Source organism: Chiloscyllium plagiosum, unplaced genomic scaffold (assembly GCF_037043375.1).
Source record: "Chiloscyllium plagiosum isolate Xiang-an unplaced genomic scaffold, Cpla_swu_hap1 HiC_scaffold_11, whole genome shotgun sequence".
NCBI classification, from domain to species: Eukaryota; Metazoa; Chordata; class Chondrichthyes; order Orectolobiformes; family Hemiscylliidae; genus Chiloscyllium; species Chiloscyllium plagiosum.
Window position 1 is genome coordinate 76,455,512 of NW_028270149.1, and position 19,475 is coordinate 76,474,986.

At 44.7% G+C, this 19,475-nt stretch overlaps 1 protein-coding gene across 1 annotated transcript in view; it reads left to right on the plus strand.

Annotated features, from left to right (window-relative positions):
* Positions 1-19,475, plus strand: part of LOC122557104 (sodium/hydrogen exchanger 2-like) — a 166,200-nt gene that overhangs the window by 131,061 nt on the left and 15,664 nt on the right. Inside the window, exons 10-11 of the mRNA XM_043704423.2 lie at positions 546-665; positions 3,173-3,236. Of these exons, the coding sequence (XP_043560358.1) occupies positions 546-665; positions 3,173-3,236 (184 nt within the window). The remainder of the gene's footprint in view (positions 1-545; positions 666-3,172; positions 3,237-19,475) is intronic.

Consider the following 19,475-nt stretch of genomic DNA (forward strand, 5'->3'; position numbering starts at 1 on the left):
GGGGGGTGGAGTGGGGGGAGGGGGGGCAGGGTGGTGTTGGGCAAATGTAAATGATGGAAGTTGGGTGTTTAAACTCCTTGGTATGTGGGGAAAATCCATACATTGTATTTCCCCAAGCACTCTGACTTCCTTGATTGGTAAGGGGAATCAAGGATTACAGGCAGAAGGCAGGAGAATGGGATTGAGAAACATATCAGCTATGATCGAATGGCGGAGCAGACTCGATGGGCTGAATGGTCTAATGCTGCTTCTATATCTTATGGTCTGATCTTGCTCCAAATGTATCAGAATTTTAAAACTCCCCCACTTCAATTCAACTACCATTCCCTCAAGTACGCAAGTATATGTTGCAAAAAATCTATCATTGGATACTTTCTATTAGTCTATCATTTTATTTTCAGAAATGTTTCTACTTCAATTTCCTTTCAATCTATTATATCATTGAACCTGATGATACTTGACGTGAGTGGTGAAAGGAACCAGATGAATAATGGTTCTATGGCATAACAAAGTGAGACTTTGATCTATTTGTCATGTTTGAACAGACACAGTCCTACAACAGACATACCCTGCCGCAAGGAAAACATTCAAATCAAGCAAAAGAAATTTTTCTGCGTCGTCAGGAAAGTTTGCTCAAAGATGATGGTGTAACGAATCTAATACAGGTATGTTCCATCAGCTGGGATTCCATTGATAGAATGTTCATTCTCACAGCATTTTGTTTTGTATAATGTACAGAACTGTGTTTCTTCTCAGAGTGCATTGTTCAATTAACGCAATCCACAAGTATCTTTTCTGATGCTAGTGTATGCAGGTCAAGGCACAACTGATATTAGTATTCAAACAAAGAAGCATAAAACTTATATCGTCTTTTAGCTGTGGATGTCCTACAGTATTTCACAGCTAGTGAAACACAATTGAAATGCAATCTGTATCGCAGAGCAGGAAACACAGCAGCTAATGGAACAAATTCCTGCAAAGAGTGATGTGATTATGACCTGATAACATGTGCCTACAAGGCTCATTGAAGTGTAAGTATCAGTCAGAGCACCAGGGATAAATTCTGTGTTCCTCTTTGAAATTGTACCCAGCAGCAAGAGCAGTCAGAAACTCAGTTTTACATTTCCTCCAAAAGGCAGTACCTTGAACTGAACTGCATTCCCTCTGCGGTTCACTCAAGTGTCAGCATGGAATTTTGCATTCAAGTCCTGGAGTGGGACATGAACCCACAATCTTTCTGACTCAAAGACAGGAGCTGTAGCTAACAGTATATAGTGCAAAAAGATGGCCTTTCAGCCCATCTTGCCTGTTGCAGCTCTTTGAGAGATCTATGTAGTTAGTCACATCTCATGCTCTATTTCCATGGTGTTGTAAAATAAGCACTTGCCACATCTATTTGGAATACCGTTGTCTGTGATTTCAATGAGTTATTTTCCCAATTACATTCTCTAAGTTACTGTCTGTTTTAGACCTTTGTACCAAGATGTGTCTAAAAATCATAGTATCGGAGTAATTTTGCAAATGATACAAAAATAGTTGGAGTGGCAAGTAGTGTTAAGGAGGCAGGGAGGTTGCAGAAGGATTTGAACAGGTTGGGAGAGTGGGCAAAGAGGTGGCAGATGGAGTACAATGTGGGAAAATGTGAGGTCATGCACTTTTGGAGGAAGAATAGAGGCATAGACTATTTTCTGAATGGAGAGAAAATTCAGAAATCGGATGTGCAAAGAAACTTGGGAGTCCTAGTCCATGATCCATTTAAGGTAAACCTATAGGTTGAGTCAGTACTTAGGAAGGCAAATACAATGTTGTCATTCATCTTGAGAGGACTAGAATATAAAATCAGGGATGTACTTCTGAGGCTTTCTAAAGCTAGAGGATTGTGAACAATTTTGGGCCCTGTACCTCAGGAACGACATATTGGCCCTGGAATGGGTCCAGAGGAGACTCACAAGAATGATCCCGGGAACAAAAGTCTTAATATGTAAGGAACGTCTGAGGACTCTGGGACCATACTCAATGGATTTTAGAAGGGTGAAGGGGGATTTGATTGAAACTTGGAGAATATTGAACGGCCTGGACAGAGTGGACGTTGGGAAGATGTTTCCATTGGCAGGAGAGACGATGACCTGTGGACACAGCCTTAGAGAGTAAAGGGAAGGCCCTTTAGAACAGAGATAAGGAGAAACTTCTTTAGCCAGAGAGTGGTGAATCTATGGAATTCATTGCCAATGAAGGCTGTGGAGGCCAGGTCATTCACTATACTTAAAACAGAGATGGATAAGTACTTGATTTCCAAGTGGGGGTCAAAGGCTACAGGGAGAAAGCAGGAAAATGGGGTTGAAAAACCTATCAGCCATGATCAAACGCAGAGCGGACCCGATGGGCCAAATGGCCAAATTTCTGCTTCTATGTCTCATGGTCTTTTTCTTCCTAATTTGTTCTTTTTGGGTTTTTCATGGTTTTCTGAGGACTTCTTTATCAAGTTTATTGGAAGGGTAATAATTTCATGGCACTTTTATGCATTTGATTTTATTTTGGCTGTTAAAATAAATAGGCAGGAAATGATGGACAAAGGGCACGCCCTCTTTGTCACTAAGTCTTAGTATAATAGACCCTTGCATCTGAGCTTCAGAGCAGCTCCTCATGATATACATCAGTCAAATAACATTGTATATGTGTATATGTACAGGGAACGTTACTGATAGTGACAACTTTGAATTTGAATTGATGATCAAAATGGCCATAGTAACGCTGTAAATGTTTGAAGCCTTCGTGCTTGGCTAGTACAGGAGGACTTGGTTAAATTTTCACTGAAATAAAGAATGGCAAGTGATGCTATCAAATTGGGGTTGACCACAAGGTCAAGGATAGTATGTCGACTCTGAAATCTGCTTCAGTGGCCACTGTTAGATTATGGTGTAACTGCTGGAGTTACATCAGTACTGTTAACTAACTGGCTCTGTATCAAGTGAGTGAGAAAGGGACTTTCTCTTTCCTGGACAAAATTCTGCAGCCACGGCTGATGCAGACACTGACCTGTCCATGGCATCCAATTTCTTAACCTCTTCAAATATTCATTGCTGCTGTCTTCAGAGATTGATGTGTTATAGGTGACAGGGATACAGGTAACGAAGAGGTATCACTAATTGCTCTTTGTTTTTTTGCATCACAGAGGAGATCCATTTGTGTTGACGGCCAGTCGCAGAAGAAAGGCAAACTAGCCCGAAGTCTCACAGGTAGGAAACACCATTTACTAACATAATTCCTCAAAACAAAGAGTAAGAATTCAGAGCCTCACATAGAGCTTTGGTTTCTTGCCACCTTTTTGAATATTTTATCAGTGCAGTGTCAAAATGTTAGCTCCTCCCAAACATGTGACATTTACTGTAGCTCGGGGCTTAAAGTAATCATAAACTATCACCTTATTTTCTGAAGGACATTGAGTTAATGCTAATGAATTGAACTTGGTTGAATTAATCCTCACTGCTTTCACTGTCTCCCTAGAAAACCTGTCCAAAGATTAACCAGTCGCTCCCTGAAATAATAACTGGTTGTCACAGTTGTGGTGGTATTGGAGAGGTGTAGTAGTAGTTCTATTTGGCTGCTGCTTTCTGTCCCTGATCTGAGCTAACAGGGGGGACCTTTCCGCATGGGGTGCTCTTTAAGTATGTACTTCTTGCTCTCAGTTGGACATCAGCCGCCTTAAGTGAAGGTCAAAGCAGGACACCTTTTTCTTTGCACTTAAACCCCTCAAAAGTAATGCTGCCAGGAATTAAATAATGCCCCAGACACCTACTGTTTTATTTAAAACCATTTAGATTTCCTCATGAGATGGGAATGTAGCAGCTCTCCTCCAGACTCCTTCAAGAAACCTTCAGCACTTTTGGACTTGGTTTAGCCACTGTTCCCCCAATTAATGTTGTGCTCCCACCACTCATTTTACTGTTAGGGGTCCCTACTGGCATGTCAATGGTTGTCAAATCTTGCTGACAAAACGATTTCACTCCCACCCTTTAATCAGGCAGTATTTGTTCCAGGTTTGAGCAGGAGTCTCGAATGAGACATGGAAGTGCAGTCAGGGAGTAAAAGGATAGGGGAGCAGGGAATGGCAGGGGAGTTTGGGGTTTTAAAAGGGTTGGCCGGTAAGGGTGACATTTCATCAGTTTAAGAGATTGAGGAACCCAGATGTCTATCTGATTATCATCTCTTGGAAGGCTGCTTGCCAGATTGAGAGAGGGATGAGAAAGTTGGAGAGGGGAGTGAGGGGGAGGTGGTATTGGGGGGGAGGGTTAGACCAGAAGAGAACAGATCACACAGATTGAGATGTCAAGGAAACTATTGACATTACAGTAGATGCAAATATATACTCATGTGGTATAGGTGGTGTTTATTCAGCAGATAATGGGAATGGAGTCTGGAGGTTCAGGGTGGAGGTGTGGAGATCAACTAGTGAGGTCAGGGGTTAAACGGATCCTCTCTGACTCCCTTTCTGATTGAGCTTGTTCCAGTCCCTCTCTGTCTCCCTCTCCCTTGCTCCCCCCACCCCGTCTCTGACTGAGCCTGATCCGCTCCCTCTCCATCTCCCTCTCCCCCCCCCCCCACTTTCCGACTGAGCCCTATCTGCTCCATCATCCATTCCCTCTCCCTCTCCCTCTCTGACTAAGCCCGATCTGCTCCCATTCCCGCTCCCTCTCCTTCTCCCCCTCCTGCCCCGAATGAGTCTGATCTGCTCCCTCTCCGTCTCCCCCTCCCTCCCCAACTGAGTCTAATCTGCTCCCTCCCCCCTTAAATTCCCTCTCCCTCTCTGACTGAGCCAGATCTGCTCCCTCTCCCTTTCGCCTTCCCTCCCCAACTGAGCCTGATCTGCTCCCTCCCCCCTTCCTTTCCGTCTCCCTCTCCCTCTCCCCTTCCCTCTCAGACTGAGCTCTCCCTCTCCCTGTTCCTCTCTGCCTGAGCCCGATCTGCTCCCTTTCTCTCTCTCTCCCTCTCCATCTCCCTCAACTTCTCACTCTCCCTTTCCGACTGGGCCTGATCTGCTCCCTATCCCTCTGCTGCTCCCTCTCCCTCTCCGACTGAGCTCTTCCTCTCCCTCTCCCTCTCCGACAGAGCCCGATCCTCTCCCTCTCCTGCTTCCTTTCCCACTCCTTCTCCCTCTTCCTCTCTTGCCCCCTCCCTCTCCCTCTCCAATTGAGCTCTCCTTCTCCATCGCCGTCTCCCTCTCCTGCTCTGACTGAGCTTGACTCCCTCCCTCTCCCTCTCCCTCTCCGACTGAGCTCGATCCTCTCTCTCTCCTGCTCTTGCTCTGACTGAGTTTGACCTAATGTTGCTCCTGAGAATTTTCTCTGGAAGCTGCTACTCTGCCGATCATCCCCATGTTCACTCCGCTTCATTACCTCGGCATTGCCTGAGCTTTTGTGGAATTCCATACACAAATTGTTGTTCAAAATGCCCTAATTCATTCAATAAATGCAAAATGCATAAGAATAAAGCAAATTGAGTTATTATGATAGGGGAGTCACAGAATGTGACATCCAGAACTTGACACCAGTTCCTGAATCCAGTGTAATACAAGGATAATGTAATGGCACAGTTGGAATCATGGATGAATAGAAGGGGTGAGAAATGAAATGTTCAGTTAAAAAAAAATATTTTGGAACAGGTAACTTACAAACCCATTGATTCACAATAAATGAAGATTAGGTCCTTCCATATCATAATACCAACTGCCTGACATTAGTCTAAATTATCTGTCTGAAACTATTTAATGTTACTAACCTGGGGTGCATTACGTTATAGACTGTTTCCAATTGAGGCACGCTGGCATCAGACCAGCACCAAAACCTAATTTGTCAGTCACCTAGTTTATCTCAACAATAACTTTATTTCCTTGTAATGTCTGGAACACGTTTTGAGATACAGCTTGCAATGCATAAGCTGTGTGCAATATATAACATTTGTGACTGTTTAACCTGACTTCTGCTGCCTTTTATTTATGTACAAAGCTCACTCTACACCTTTGGGATACATTAAAAATGAAGCTTTACTCGCAGTGGATGTGCAGTGAGATGTAATGTGAACGATACTCTCTGCCCTATGGTATATGTGATTAATAGCTATATGTCAGTAGCTAGACAGCATCATTGTGATATCAGATGATTTAATGTCACATGAGACTGGCAACAAATAGAGGAAGTGTCTACTGTAGTGCAGTTCAACCTGTACTTGGTGTGAATACTTAGTAAACATTTATCAATTTGCACTTATATGATGTCCAGTTCTTACTAAAGGCTCCCAGGAGATGCTCATGATGTTTATATCCCTACATGTTCCAGTTTAGAATTGGTATTGAAAAATCAGACAGTGTTCCTAGGAGGAATCGTAAGGCATTGGTCATGTCATGAGACGAGGATCAGAACCTTAGGCTATTGTTCGGAGGTCATCAGATCAAATCCTACCATTGCAAATAGCGAAATATAAATTCAATAAATAGCCAGCTGAATGGCCGTTGTGTAACCACTATCAATTGTAGTAAAATCCCATTAGGTTCACTCATATCCTTTATTAAAGGAAAAATGCTCTCCTGATCTATATTTGACGTCAGACCCACAGCAATATGGTTGATTCTTAACAGCCTCTGGGCAATTAGGGATGAGCAAAAACTTTGGCCTCACTCATGACGCACACATCCCATGAATGAGAAAATAAACTCAATCTGTCCCTCAGGTCAGCAGCTACAACATTGCAAGTTGATCTGCTAGTGTCCATGAGTTAGTATCAGCAAGCTACTGCTGGATCACTGAATTGGACCGCTTTACGTTAGCTTCCTGCCTGAAAATCTGATGCACTGAGATCCAATTTCACTCTGATCATTACCAAAATGTCTTCCAGCATCAATTTTATTGTATTTACTTTACTAGTATCTGTAGATACCCTGAAGGGAACTCAACTTTTTTTTAGTCTGGGAAGCTATTGAAAGTGAAATATGAAAACAGAAAATTACTTGCATATATTCCTGGCCCCTAAACATTCAATCACAATAAAATGTTGTAGTCTTAATTTAGAGCATGGATTCAACTTAGCCAACAGACTGTAGCTTCAGATATAGGGGGACAATCCAGGAATGAGAGATGCCAGAGGAGAGCTGTATGTTTGAGTAGACAGACATGAGAAGTTTGGCTGTGCAAACGTTTGGAGCCCAACTTATTCCCCAGTGATTGTGGTTTAGATATGCAGAAAATTACAAGGAATATGCTGCTCTCTGCATCTAAATGCTCAATACAGACTTTAATAATACTCTAGAAACTCTTTCTTTCCACTGCCCTTTTCATGATAACTATCTCAGTCTATAATAGGCTTACTAAAGCCCGCAGATATAACTATTTGATAATTCCCCTACCTCTTTCTGATTTCCTTGCAAAATTGTTCCTCTGTGTCTTTCCCATTATTTGGTGGTCCATAGAATACACCCTGCCTATGTAAAGGGACGTTAGCTTTAACTAGCTCAGACCTTGGTCCCTCTGGGACATCCTCCCTCTTCAGCATTATAATATTCTCCTTAACCAATATTATGACTTTCCTCCTTTCTTACCTTCCCTTACTTTCCGGACAATCTTGTATCGAAATCCTGCGCTCTGTGGAATTAGATCTCCATCATGACCACAACATCATATTTAATATATCTACCTGCATCTACTTTTACATAAAGGTACAGCACCTCTGATTTAGACAGTAGTACGTAATAACTTAATCTGACAGCATATAGAACTATATTATTTCCTACTCGAGTATCCCTACCAATTCTCTGTTCACTCTGATGTTCTTCTTTAATGTTATCTCTTGGTTGCCAAACTCTTGCTAAGTTAGTTCTGAGTCTCCTCAGTAGCTCTAACAAGTTGTCCTGCAAGGAAGTTGGGTCTGGTTCTATTTAAGTGCAACTTGTCCAGCCTGTACACCTTCCTCAGAACTAGTCCCATTGTCACTGGAATGTAAAGTACTCCCTCTTTCAGTCTTACCACAACCATGCATTCATTTGCTCTACCCTACCATTTCTATACTTACTTACATGTTGTTATATAATGGAGACTGACAAACGAAACAAATCAAATTTATCAAATTATAACAACGAGAAAACCAATGAACACACTTTCACTTTTAATAACTTCAACAATCAAACTAAAATCAACATGAATTAACAGGCAAATCACAGTCAATATGCATTACAAATTATCTACTAAATAGCAGATACAACAAAGACAGATTGCATGGATTTACGAGGTAGTCCCATCAGTGCATATGGTACTAATTTCAACCACAAAGTCCTTTGATACTTTGAACTTTATCAAGAGGCTCCAGTAGTATTCCATTCCTTTGAGGATTTAACTTCCAATCTTTAGGCGACAGCAGCATCCAACCAAGTATCCAACCTATGGGCGCAGTCTTAACCAAAATGACACTTACACAATCTCCAAGAGCTCGATCAGGACCTTGGGGTGAGAAATGGCAAATAGAGTTTAATATAGAGAAGCATGATGTCTTACATTTTGGAAAGTCAAATCATAGTTTGACTGATAGCATATAGACCTATATTATTTTCTACTCTAGTATCTCTACCAATGACCTGGCATTTTGGAGCTGGAATTGAACATGGTGAATGGTCGGACCTTAAGGAGTGTAGTGGAAGAGAGGGACCTTGGAGTTCAGGTGCATGGTCCTCTGAAAGTGGAGTCACAGGTAGACAGGGCAGTAAAGAAGGCTTTTGGCACACTAGCCTTCATCAGGGCATTGATTATAGAAGTTGAGAAGTTATGTTGCAGTTGTACAGGATGTTGGTGAGGCTGCATGTGGAGTATTGTGTTCAGTTTTGGTCATCTTGCTATTCGGAGGATGTTATTAACCTGGAAAGAGAGCAGAAGAAATTTATAAGGATGTTGCCAGGACTCAATGATCTGAGTTATTGGGAGAGCTTGGACAAGCTCGGACTCTTTTCTTTAGAACGGAGGAAACTGAAGGGTGATCTTTTAGACATGTATAAGATTATGAGAGGCATGGATAGGGTGAATGCACTCAGTCCTTTCCCCAGGGTTGGGGAATCGAGGACTGGAGGGAATTAGTTTAAGGTTAGAGGGAAAAGAATAAAAGGGAACCTGAGGGGCAACTTTTTTACACAAAGGGTGGTATGCATATTGAATGTACTGCCAGCGGAAGTGGTTGAGGCAGGTACATTAACAACATTTAAAAGGCATTTGGACAAATACATGGAGAGGAAAGGATTAGATGCATATGGGCCAAGTGCAGGGAAATGGGGTTAACATGGACAGACATTTTGGTTGGCATGGACCAGTTTGGGCCAAAGGACCTGTCTCCATTTTGTAGGACTCTGACTCTATAACTTGTTCATAACATTCTGGAAGATATAAATCCTGTTCGCCGAGCTGGGAATTTGTGTTGCAGACGTTTCGTCCCCTGTCTAGGTGACATCCTCAGTGCTTGGGAGCCTCCTGTGAAGCGCTTCTGTGTTGTTTCCTCCGGCATTTATAGTGGTTTGTCTCTGCCGCTTCCAGTTGTCAGTTCCAGCTGTCTGCTGCAGTGGCCGGTATATTGGGTCCAGGTCGATGTGTTTGTTGATAGAATTTGTGGGTGAGTGCCATGCCTCTAGGAATTTCCTGGCTGTTCTCTGTTTGGCTTGTCCTATAATAGTAGTGTTGTCCCAGTCGAACTCATGTTGTTTGTCATCTGCGTGTGTGGCTACTAAGGATAGCTGGTCGTGTCATTTCGTGGCTAGTTGGTGTTCGTGGATGCGGATCGTTAGCTGTCTTTCTGTTTGTCCTATGTAGTGTTTTGTGCAGTCCTTGCGGAAGGATTCACTTTGGAAGGAGTAACATGCATGGGATTTTGTACACTACATTGGTTTTGCTCATGCTGGGTATCGGGTCCTTCGTCCTGGTGAGTTGTTGTCTGAGAGTGGCTGTTGGTTTGTGTGCTGTTATGAGTCCTAGTGGTCGCAGTAGTCTGGCTGTCAGTTCAGCAATATTCTTGATATATAGTAACGTGGATAGTAACTCACCAGGACAAAGGACCCAATACCCAGCATGAGCAAAACCAATGTAGTGTACAAAACCCCATGCATGTTACTCCTTCCAAAGTGAATCACCTCACACTTTTTCGCATTGAACTCCATTTGCCACCTCTCAACCCAGCTCTGCATGTTATCTGTGTCCCACTGTAACCTGCAACATCCTTCCGCACTGTCCTCAACTCCACCGACTTTAGTGTCAAATTTACTAACCCATCCTTTGATGCCCTCATCCATTTATAAAAATGACAAACAGCGGTGTCCCCAAAACAGATCCTTGTAGTACACCATGAGTAACTGAACTCCAGGATGAACATTTCCCATCAACCACCACACACTGTCTTCTTACAGCTGGCCAATTTCTGAACCAAATCACTAAATCACCCTCAATCCCATGCCTCTGTATTTTCTGTATTGGCCTACCATGTGGAACCTTATCAAACTTTACTGAAATCCGTATACACCACATCAACTGCTTTACCCTCATCCAGTGTCTGGTCACCTTCTCAAAGAACTCAGTAAAGTTTGTGAGGTACGACCTACCCTTCACAAAACCGTATTGACTATCCCTAATCAACTTATTTCTTTCTAGGTGATTATAAATCCTATCTCTTATAACCCTTTCCAACACTTTACCTACAACCAAAGTAAGGCTCACTGGTCTATAATTACCAGGGTTGTCTCTACTCCCCTTCTTGAACAAGGGGACAATATTTGCTATCCTCCAGTCTTCTGGCACTATTCCTGTAGACAATGACAACATAAAGATCAAAGCCAAAGGCTCTGCAATCTCCTCCCTGGCTTCTCAGAGAATCCTATGATAAATCCCATCCAGCACAGGGGACTTATCTATTTTTACACTTTCGAATTGCTAACACCTCCTTATGAACCTCAATCCTATCAAGTCCAGTACCCTGTGTCTCAGTATTCTCCTTGACAACATTGTCTTTTCCTGTGTGAATATTTACAAAACATATTCATTTAGTGCCTCTCCTATCTCCTCAGACTCCACACACAACTTCCCACTACTGTCCTTGACTGGTCCTATCTTACTCTAGTCATTCTTTTATTCCTGACATACCTATAGAAAGCTTCAGGGTTCTCCTTGATTTTACTTTCCAAAGATATTCGCAAGTCCTATCCTGGCTCTCATAGCTCTCTCTTTAGGTCCTTCCTGGCTAACTTGTAACTCTCAAGTGCCCTAACTGAGCCCTTATGTCTCATAGTTACATAAGCCTCCTTACCACTCGACCACTTCCTCCTTGCCTGACAGGTACATACTTATCAAGGACATGCCGTAACTCTTCCTTGAACAAGCTCCACATTTCAATTGTGCCCATCCCCTGTGGTTTCCTTTCCAATCCTATGCATCCTAAATCTTCCCTTATCGCATCATAATTGCCTTTCCCCCAGCTATAACTCTTGCCCTGTGGTATATACCTGTCCCTTTCCATCGCTAAAGTAAACACAACCAAATTATGGTCATGATTACCAAAGTGCTGACCTACCTCCAAATCCAACAGCTGGTCCAGTGCATTATCCAGTACCAAATCCAATGTGGCCTCGCCTCTTCTTGGCCTGTCTATATATTGTGTCAGGAAACCCTCCTGCACACATTAGACAAAAACTGACCCATCTAAGTTACTCGAACTATAGCATTTCCGGTCAATAACAACTACACTGTTACTTTCACTGCTATCCAGGATCACATTTGCAATCCTTTCCTCTACATCTCTGGAACTTTTTGGAGGCCTGTAGAATACTCCCAAGAGGGTGACCTCTCCTTTCCTGTTTCTAACCTCAGCCCACACTACCTCAGTAGATGAGTCCTCATCAAATGTCCTTTCTGCCACTGTAATACTGTCCTTGACTAACGATGCCACACCTCCCCCTCTTTTACCACCTTCCCTAATCTTACTGAAACATCCAAATCCCGGAACCTGCAACAACCACTCCTGTCCCTGCTCTACCCATGTCTCTGAAATGGCCACAACATCAAAATCCCAGGTACCAACCCATGCTGCAAGTTCACCCACCTTATTCCGGATGCTCCTGACATTGAAGTAGATACACTTCAAACCACCTTCCTGCCTGCCAGTGCACTCCTGCAACCTTGAAACCTTATTCATGACCTCATTACTCTCAAACTCTTGTACAATGGAGCTACAATCCAGTTCCCACCTCCCCTGCTGAATTAGTTTAAACCCTCACGAAGAGCATTAGCAAACTCCCTCCTCCAGGATATTGGTACTCCTCTGGTTCAGGTGTAGACCATCCCATTTGTAGAGATTCCACCTACCCCAGAAGGAGCCCCAATTATCCAGGTATCCAAAACTCTTCATCCTGCACCATTCCTGTAGCCATGTGTTCAACTGCTCTGTCTCCCTATTCCTCGCCTCACTAGCACGTGTTAAGGTTAACAAACCAGAGATAACAACTCTGTTTGTTCCAGCTCTAAGCTTCTGCCCTAGCTCCCTGAATTTCTGCCTTATATCCCTATCCCTTTTTCCTCCCTATGTCATTGATGCTTATGTAGACCACGCCTTGGTGCTGCACCCCCTCCCTCTTAAGGTTCCTGAAAACATGATCTGAGGCATCACTGACCCTGGCACCATACCAACCGTGAGTATCTCTCGCTCCCACAGAACCTCCTATCTGTCCCCCTAACTATGGAGTCCCCAATGACTAATGCTCTACTCCTCTCCCACCTTCCCTTCTGAGCAACAAGGACAAAGTACCCCATGGCTTACCCCTGGTAAGTCATCCCCACAACAGTATCTAAAACGGTATATTTGTTATTGAGGGGAATGGCCACAGGGTATCCCTGCATTGTCTGCCCGTTCCCTTTCTGTCCCCTGACTGTAACCCATCTACCCATCTGCCAATAGTTAGTGTCTTCTCCAAGAATCCATTCTGGCCAGCAGTCCCCAACATCTCAGGGCACATTGCATGGGCAGAGACTTCCCACATCCTTCACCCATGGAGTGTGACATTGGAGAAACACCGTGCTCACCACATCATGGTGACTCATCTCTGATACATGTAATACTGTTTACCACTTCAACAGAGCTTACCAGCACCTGACATCGCAACACTGCTACCAGGCTAATGCACATAGGGATAGGTGCTGTTTTAAGCTTTGGAATGGGATGTATCTCAGGGCTCTTAGCTTGTTTTTGAAAGTGCTAATTCATTTTGTCCCGACTCTAATTCCAACACTTCATCAAATGCATCAAAAGTATTCTCTTCTGCCTGTCTTCACAGAAAGTGAATGTTTCCCAGGCCCCTGAATGACAAGGCTAATCATGAGTCTGTTGGGAATTATTGTAAAGAAAATGGTCACAACATCATTGCCTTACCTTGCCTTTTTGCACTTTTGCACCTCAGAACTTTCTACCTTGCCTTTTCTTATAGGTGCACAGTCAAAGCCAGGCAGTTTGTCATGTTTGCCAGCAATGTTCAGTCAAGGGGTGGCCAGGATTGCAATAAATCACTGTAACAGCCACAGCATGTGTCAGTAACTTGTGTGGCAAACTGAAAGAATGTGCTTCAACCAAATGACAATGTCTCAAAGTCAATGGGGAGTGGTCCTCAATCAAGTGATTGTGTCGTTGCCCCCTGACTGATGACAATCAGGTCTTCTATGTAAATCACTCATGTAGCAGCATCCAATTGGCCTCCATGTTGGGTGACTCCCATCTCCCCCCCCCCCCACCGTAGCGCAATGTGTGGAGAACAATGATGAAATGTTATTTGTGTGTGTTGTGACTACTGACCTGTATTACTGAGGAGCTGCTTTGATTCTGATACTGTCCACATAGACTCATTGGAAACTTCCTCAGTGGATGAGACACAGAATCCATCATCATTTCTGTGGCCATTGCACCAAGAGGGTGAGCATAAGAACATATCTGTTTGAAGGACTATTCCTGATATGGCGCACTATTTGGATTCAGACATAGCAACGGGATCGTCGGAAGCCCTGGTGATGGCGAGCGCTTCTAACACTATTGAGTGCAGGAGAGAAGCAGAGATTGTGTGATACAATGCACCACAGCTCACCGTGAAATTCCCGAAAGCCAATAATTAGCCAATTTTTTTAAAGTTTCAGCCTTGCGTATGAAAGACACAGAAACACAACATTCTACCCAACAGTTTTGTACCTTGTTTCAATTGTTTCTTTCTCTCACCTAGTCATCTAGTTTCATTTCAAAGCTGTTTTCCTCAATCACTTCCTGCAATGGCTACTTCAGGGTCACTGACCATCCTGGGATTTTCTGGGATCATCCTGGGATTTGGCCTTCTGACCCTCGTCTGAGCTTCCCGAGACCCCATTTGCCCTGGGTGAGTTTCTGCCTGCACAAAGGCAGGCAGCAGCCCACACTACAATGTGACAGGGGAGGGGGCCACTGGCTATCACGCCCCCTGCAAGGAGTTCAGCTTTGATGGGTTGTTGGTTCGAGTTTGGTGTGGTGTAAGTGGTGGGGGTCTTGTCCAAGCCCACAGCAGCAGTCTGGTTATAATCTTAACCCTAGGTTTGAAATCGAACCATGCCCTTCCATTCCCAGTCCTGCTCCAGAACTTGTATTTCATCCTCTCAGAACTGGTCACCCTGGCTCAATCCTAACCATTCCCTGAGCACAGAAACGTTCATAAAATCCCTACAGTGTGGAGGCAAGCCATTCAGCCCATTGAGTTCACACCAACCCTCCAAAGAGCACCCCGCCCAGACCTACACCCCAACCCCCATCCCTGCATTTCCCATGGTTAATTCACCCAGCCTGCACACTGTGGACAATCCACTTAATTTGCACACCTTTGCACTGTGGGAGGAAACCGAAACACCTAGAGGAAACCCATGCAAACATGGGAAGAATATACAAACTCCTCACAGATAGTCACCCAAGGCTGGAATTGAATCCAGGTCCCTGGCGCTGTGAGGCAGCAGTGCTAACCACTGAGCCACCATGCTGTCATCGCTGATCACCTAACCTGCAAATCTTTGGAGTATGGGAGGAAACTGGAGCACCCAGCCGACACCCATGCAGACATAGGGAGAACATGCAAACTCCACACAGTCAGTCACTCAAGGCTGGGATTGAACCCAGGTCTCTGGCATTGTGAGGCAGCAGTGCTAACCACTGAGCCACCATGCCACCCACATTTCCTCATTTCTGTACTGGATGTGTCAGTAACTCCTGGTCTTAACTTTGAAAACCCTGCTCAGGTCACCTCTTAGTGTAAGAGAAAATCACTGAACTATTCAATTTTTTGTGATGGCTGTAATCTCCCAGTTTTAGTCACAGCCTTGTGAATCCTTTTTGCATGTTCCCCAGGAATTCTATATCTTCTTGTTGTATAGAGACTAGAACTAGGCAGTGCATTTTAAACATAGTCCTCGATCGAGGTTCCGAATAAGTAGATTAGATTCCCTACAGTGTGGAAACAGGCCCTTCGGCCCAACCAGTCCACACTGACCCTCTGAACAGTAACCCACCCAGACCCATTTCCCTCTGACTAATGTACCTAACACTATGGTCAATTTAACATGGCCAATTCACCTGACCTGCACATCTTTTGGACTATGGGAGGAAACCGGAGCACCTGGAGGAAACCTACACAGACTCGAGGAGCATGTGCAAACTCCACACAGACGGTCTCCCGAGGCTGGAATCAAATCTGGGACCCTGGCGCTGTGAGGCAGCTAACCACTGTGCCATCGTGCTGCCCCTAAGTTTGCCATAACCTCACTACTTTAGAATTCCCAGAAGCTGAAAAATAAATGTGTATTTTTAATTGCCTTGCTGACCTCATTTGTTCAACCTTACTCTTAGAACCCTTTGCTCCTACAGCCCGTTTAGATTCTAATTTTCCTGGGAGCAACTGAGGATTCTATTTTCCCAATCTAAGTGTTTCATCTCTCCTTAATTTTAAAGTTAATTTATCAATGTGTAAATGCCATACCATTTGCTATAATGCAGAAAGATCACTTCGCAGAAGTTTAAGTGCCCCAGACTTTCCTCATCAGGTTTTGACATTAAAAAAACCAGCCACATTCCTCTTCTCTGCAACGACTACAGCACCCGGATGGTATAAAAGTGGCCAAATTACTGGATGATGATGCAAGAGAAGTTGCTCCAGTTCGTGTTCTGGGCCCAACCATCTTCAGCTCCTTCATGAGGTTGTATAGAATGCTGGTTAACTCTCTTCTGGAATACTATGTCTCGTTCTAGTCGTCCTGTTGTGGGAAGGATATTATTAAGCTAGAGAGGGTTCATAAGAGATTTACCAGGATGTTGCTGGGAATGGAGGATTTGAGTTACAAGGAAAGGCTGGATAGGCTGGGACTTTTTTCACTGGAGTGTAGGAAGTTGCGAGATGACCTTATAGAGATTTAGAAAATAATTTGGGGTATAGAAAAGGTGAATGGTAGGTGTCTTTTCCCTAGGGTGGGGGATTTCAAGACCAGGGGGCATTTTTTTAAGGTGACAGGAAAAAGATTTAAAAGATAAATGAGGGCAATTTTTGTTTTACATAGAAAGTGATTTTTGTGTGGAATGAACTTCCAGGGGAAGTGGTGGATGAGGGTACAGTTACAATGTTTAAAAGATATTTAGTCAAGTACATGCATAAGAAATGTCTGGAGGGATAAGGGCTAAGCACAGGCAGATGGGACTGGTTTAGTTTGGGATTATGGTCGGCATGGACTGGTTGGACCAAAGGGTCTGTTTCCATGCTGTGTGAGTCTATGATTCGAATGGCCTTCCATCTATCATAAGATCAAAATTGGGCATATTCTCTGATTGCACAGTGTTCACTTCTATTCATGACTTCTCTAATAAAAAAGGAGTCCACAGCCCCCTGCAGCACCACCTGGGCAACATTCAGGCTATATAACATTCACATCCTTAATATTACAGGCAATGATCATCTCAAACAAGAGAACCTAACTCCCTCTCCTTGACGTTCCATGGCATTACCATCTCTGAATCTTGCACCATAAACAAGCCGGAGTCACCATTGACCAGATTCTTAACCGGACCAGCCAGAGAAATGATGTGGGTACAAGAGCAGGTTAGAGGCTAGGAATTCTGTGGGAAGTAATTCCTCTCCTGTTTCCCAAATACCTGTCTGCCATTGACAAGGCACAAGCCAGAAATACAGTGCAATGTTCTGCAGCACTTCCCTCCACCAACTTACATGAAACCCAATACTATTCAACACAAAACAGCCCACTTGATCCTCACCTCCTTCACCACAGCAAACAGTCAGCATCTGTACCACTGCCTAAGGGTGTCTGCATTCAAAGTTTCTTTCAAAGCATCACCCATACCTGCATATTCACCACCTCAAAAAACAAGAGCAGACTCATGATGATATCACCACCAACCAGTTGCCCTCTAATCCACATGCCATCCTGACTTGGAACGATATGACAGCATTATCTTGAAACAAAAGGTTTAGAAGGATATGGATTAGGGGTGCTGGAAGAGCACAGCAGTTCAGGCAGCATCCAAGGTACAGCAAAATCGACGTTTCGGGCAAAAGCCCTTCATCAGGAATAAAGGCAGAGAGCCTGAAGCGTGGAGAGATAAGCTAGAGGAGGGTGGGGGTGGGGACAGAGTAGCATAGAGTACAATAGGTGAGTTGGGGAGGGAATAAAGGTGATATAAAGGTCAGGAAGGAGAGGGTGGAGTGGATAGGTGGAAAAGGAGATAGGCAGGTAGGACAAGTCTTGACAAGTCATGGGGACAGTGCTGAGCTGGAAGTTTGGGACTATGGTGAGGTGGGGGAAGGGGAAATGAGGAAGCTTTTGAAGTCCACATTGATGCCCTGGGGTTGAAGTGTTCCGAGGCGGAAGATGAGGGTTCTTCCTCCACCACCTCTGGTGGTGAGGGAGCGGCGGTGAAGGAGGCCCAGGACCTCCATGTCCTCGGCAGAGTGGAATGGGGAGTTGAAATGTTGGGCCACGGGGCGGTGTGGTTGATTGGTGCGGGTGTCCTGGAAATGTTCCCTAAAGTGCTCTGCTAGGAGGCGCCCAGTCTCCCCAATGTAGAGGAGACCGCATCGGGAGCAACGGATACAATAAATGATATTAGTGGATGTGCAGGTAAAACTTTGATGGATGTGGAAGGCTCCTTTAGGGCCTTGGATAGAGGTGAGGGAGGAGGTGTGGGCACAGGTTTTACAGTTCCTGCGGTGGCAGGGGAAGGTGCCAGGATGGGAGGGTGGGTTGTAGGGGGGTGTGGACCTGACCAGGGAGAGACTGAGGGAACGGTCTTTGCAGAAGGTGGAAAGGGGTGGGGAGGGAAATATATCCCTGGTGGTGGGGTCTTTTTGGAGGTGGCGGAAATGTCGGCGGATGATTTGGTTTATGCGAAGGTTGGTAGGGTGGAAGGTGAGCACCAGGGGCGTTCTATCCTTTTTACGGTTGGAGGGGTCTGAGGGCGGAGGTGCGGGGATGTGGATGAGATGTGTTGGAGGGCATCTTTAACCACGTGGGAAGGGAAATTGCGGTCTCTAAAGAAGGAGGCCATCTGGTGTGTTGTGTGGTGGAACTGGTCCGCCTGGGAGCAGATACGGCAGAGGCGGAGGAATTGGGAATCCGGGATGGCATTTTTGCAAGAGGTAGGGTGGGAAGAGGTGTAATCCAGGTAGCTGTGGGTGTCGGTGGGTTTGTAAAAACTGTCAGTGTCAAGTCGGTCGTCATTAATGGAGATGGAGAGGTCCAGGAAGGGGAGGGAGGTGTCAGAGATGGTCCCGGTAAATTTAAGGTCAGGGTGGAATGTGTTGGTGAAGTTAATGAATTCCTCAACCTCCTCGCGGGAGCACGAGGTGACACCAATGCAGTCATCAGTGTAGCGGAGGAAGAGGTGGGGAGTGGTGCCGGTGTAATTACGGAAGATCAACTGTTCTACGTAGCCAACAAAGACACAGGCATAGCTGGGGCCCATGCGGGTGCCCATGGCTGCCCCTTTGGTCTGGACGAAGTGGGAGGATTTGAAGGAGAAATTATTAAGGGTGAGGACCAGTTCAGCCAAACGAATGAGAGTGTCGGTGGAAGGGTACTGTTGGGAACGTCTGGAAAGGAAAAAACGGAGGGCTTGGATGCCCTGGTCATGGCGGATGGAGGTGTAGAGGGATTGGATATCCATGGTGAAGATGAGGCATTGGGGGCCGGGGAAACGGAAGTCTTGGAGGAGGTGGAGGGCATGGGTGGTGTCTCAAACATATGTGGGGAGTTCCTGGACTAGGGGGGATAGTAAGAGAGTGCTCATTTCCCAGGCAACTGTCATACTGTTTAGCCAACAAACACAAGTCTCAAGGTAGATCATAGATCAATGAAATTTGTGTTCTGGAATGTTTATACATGCCAGTTCAGTGATACTTGCAGAAATCTAGC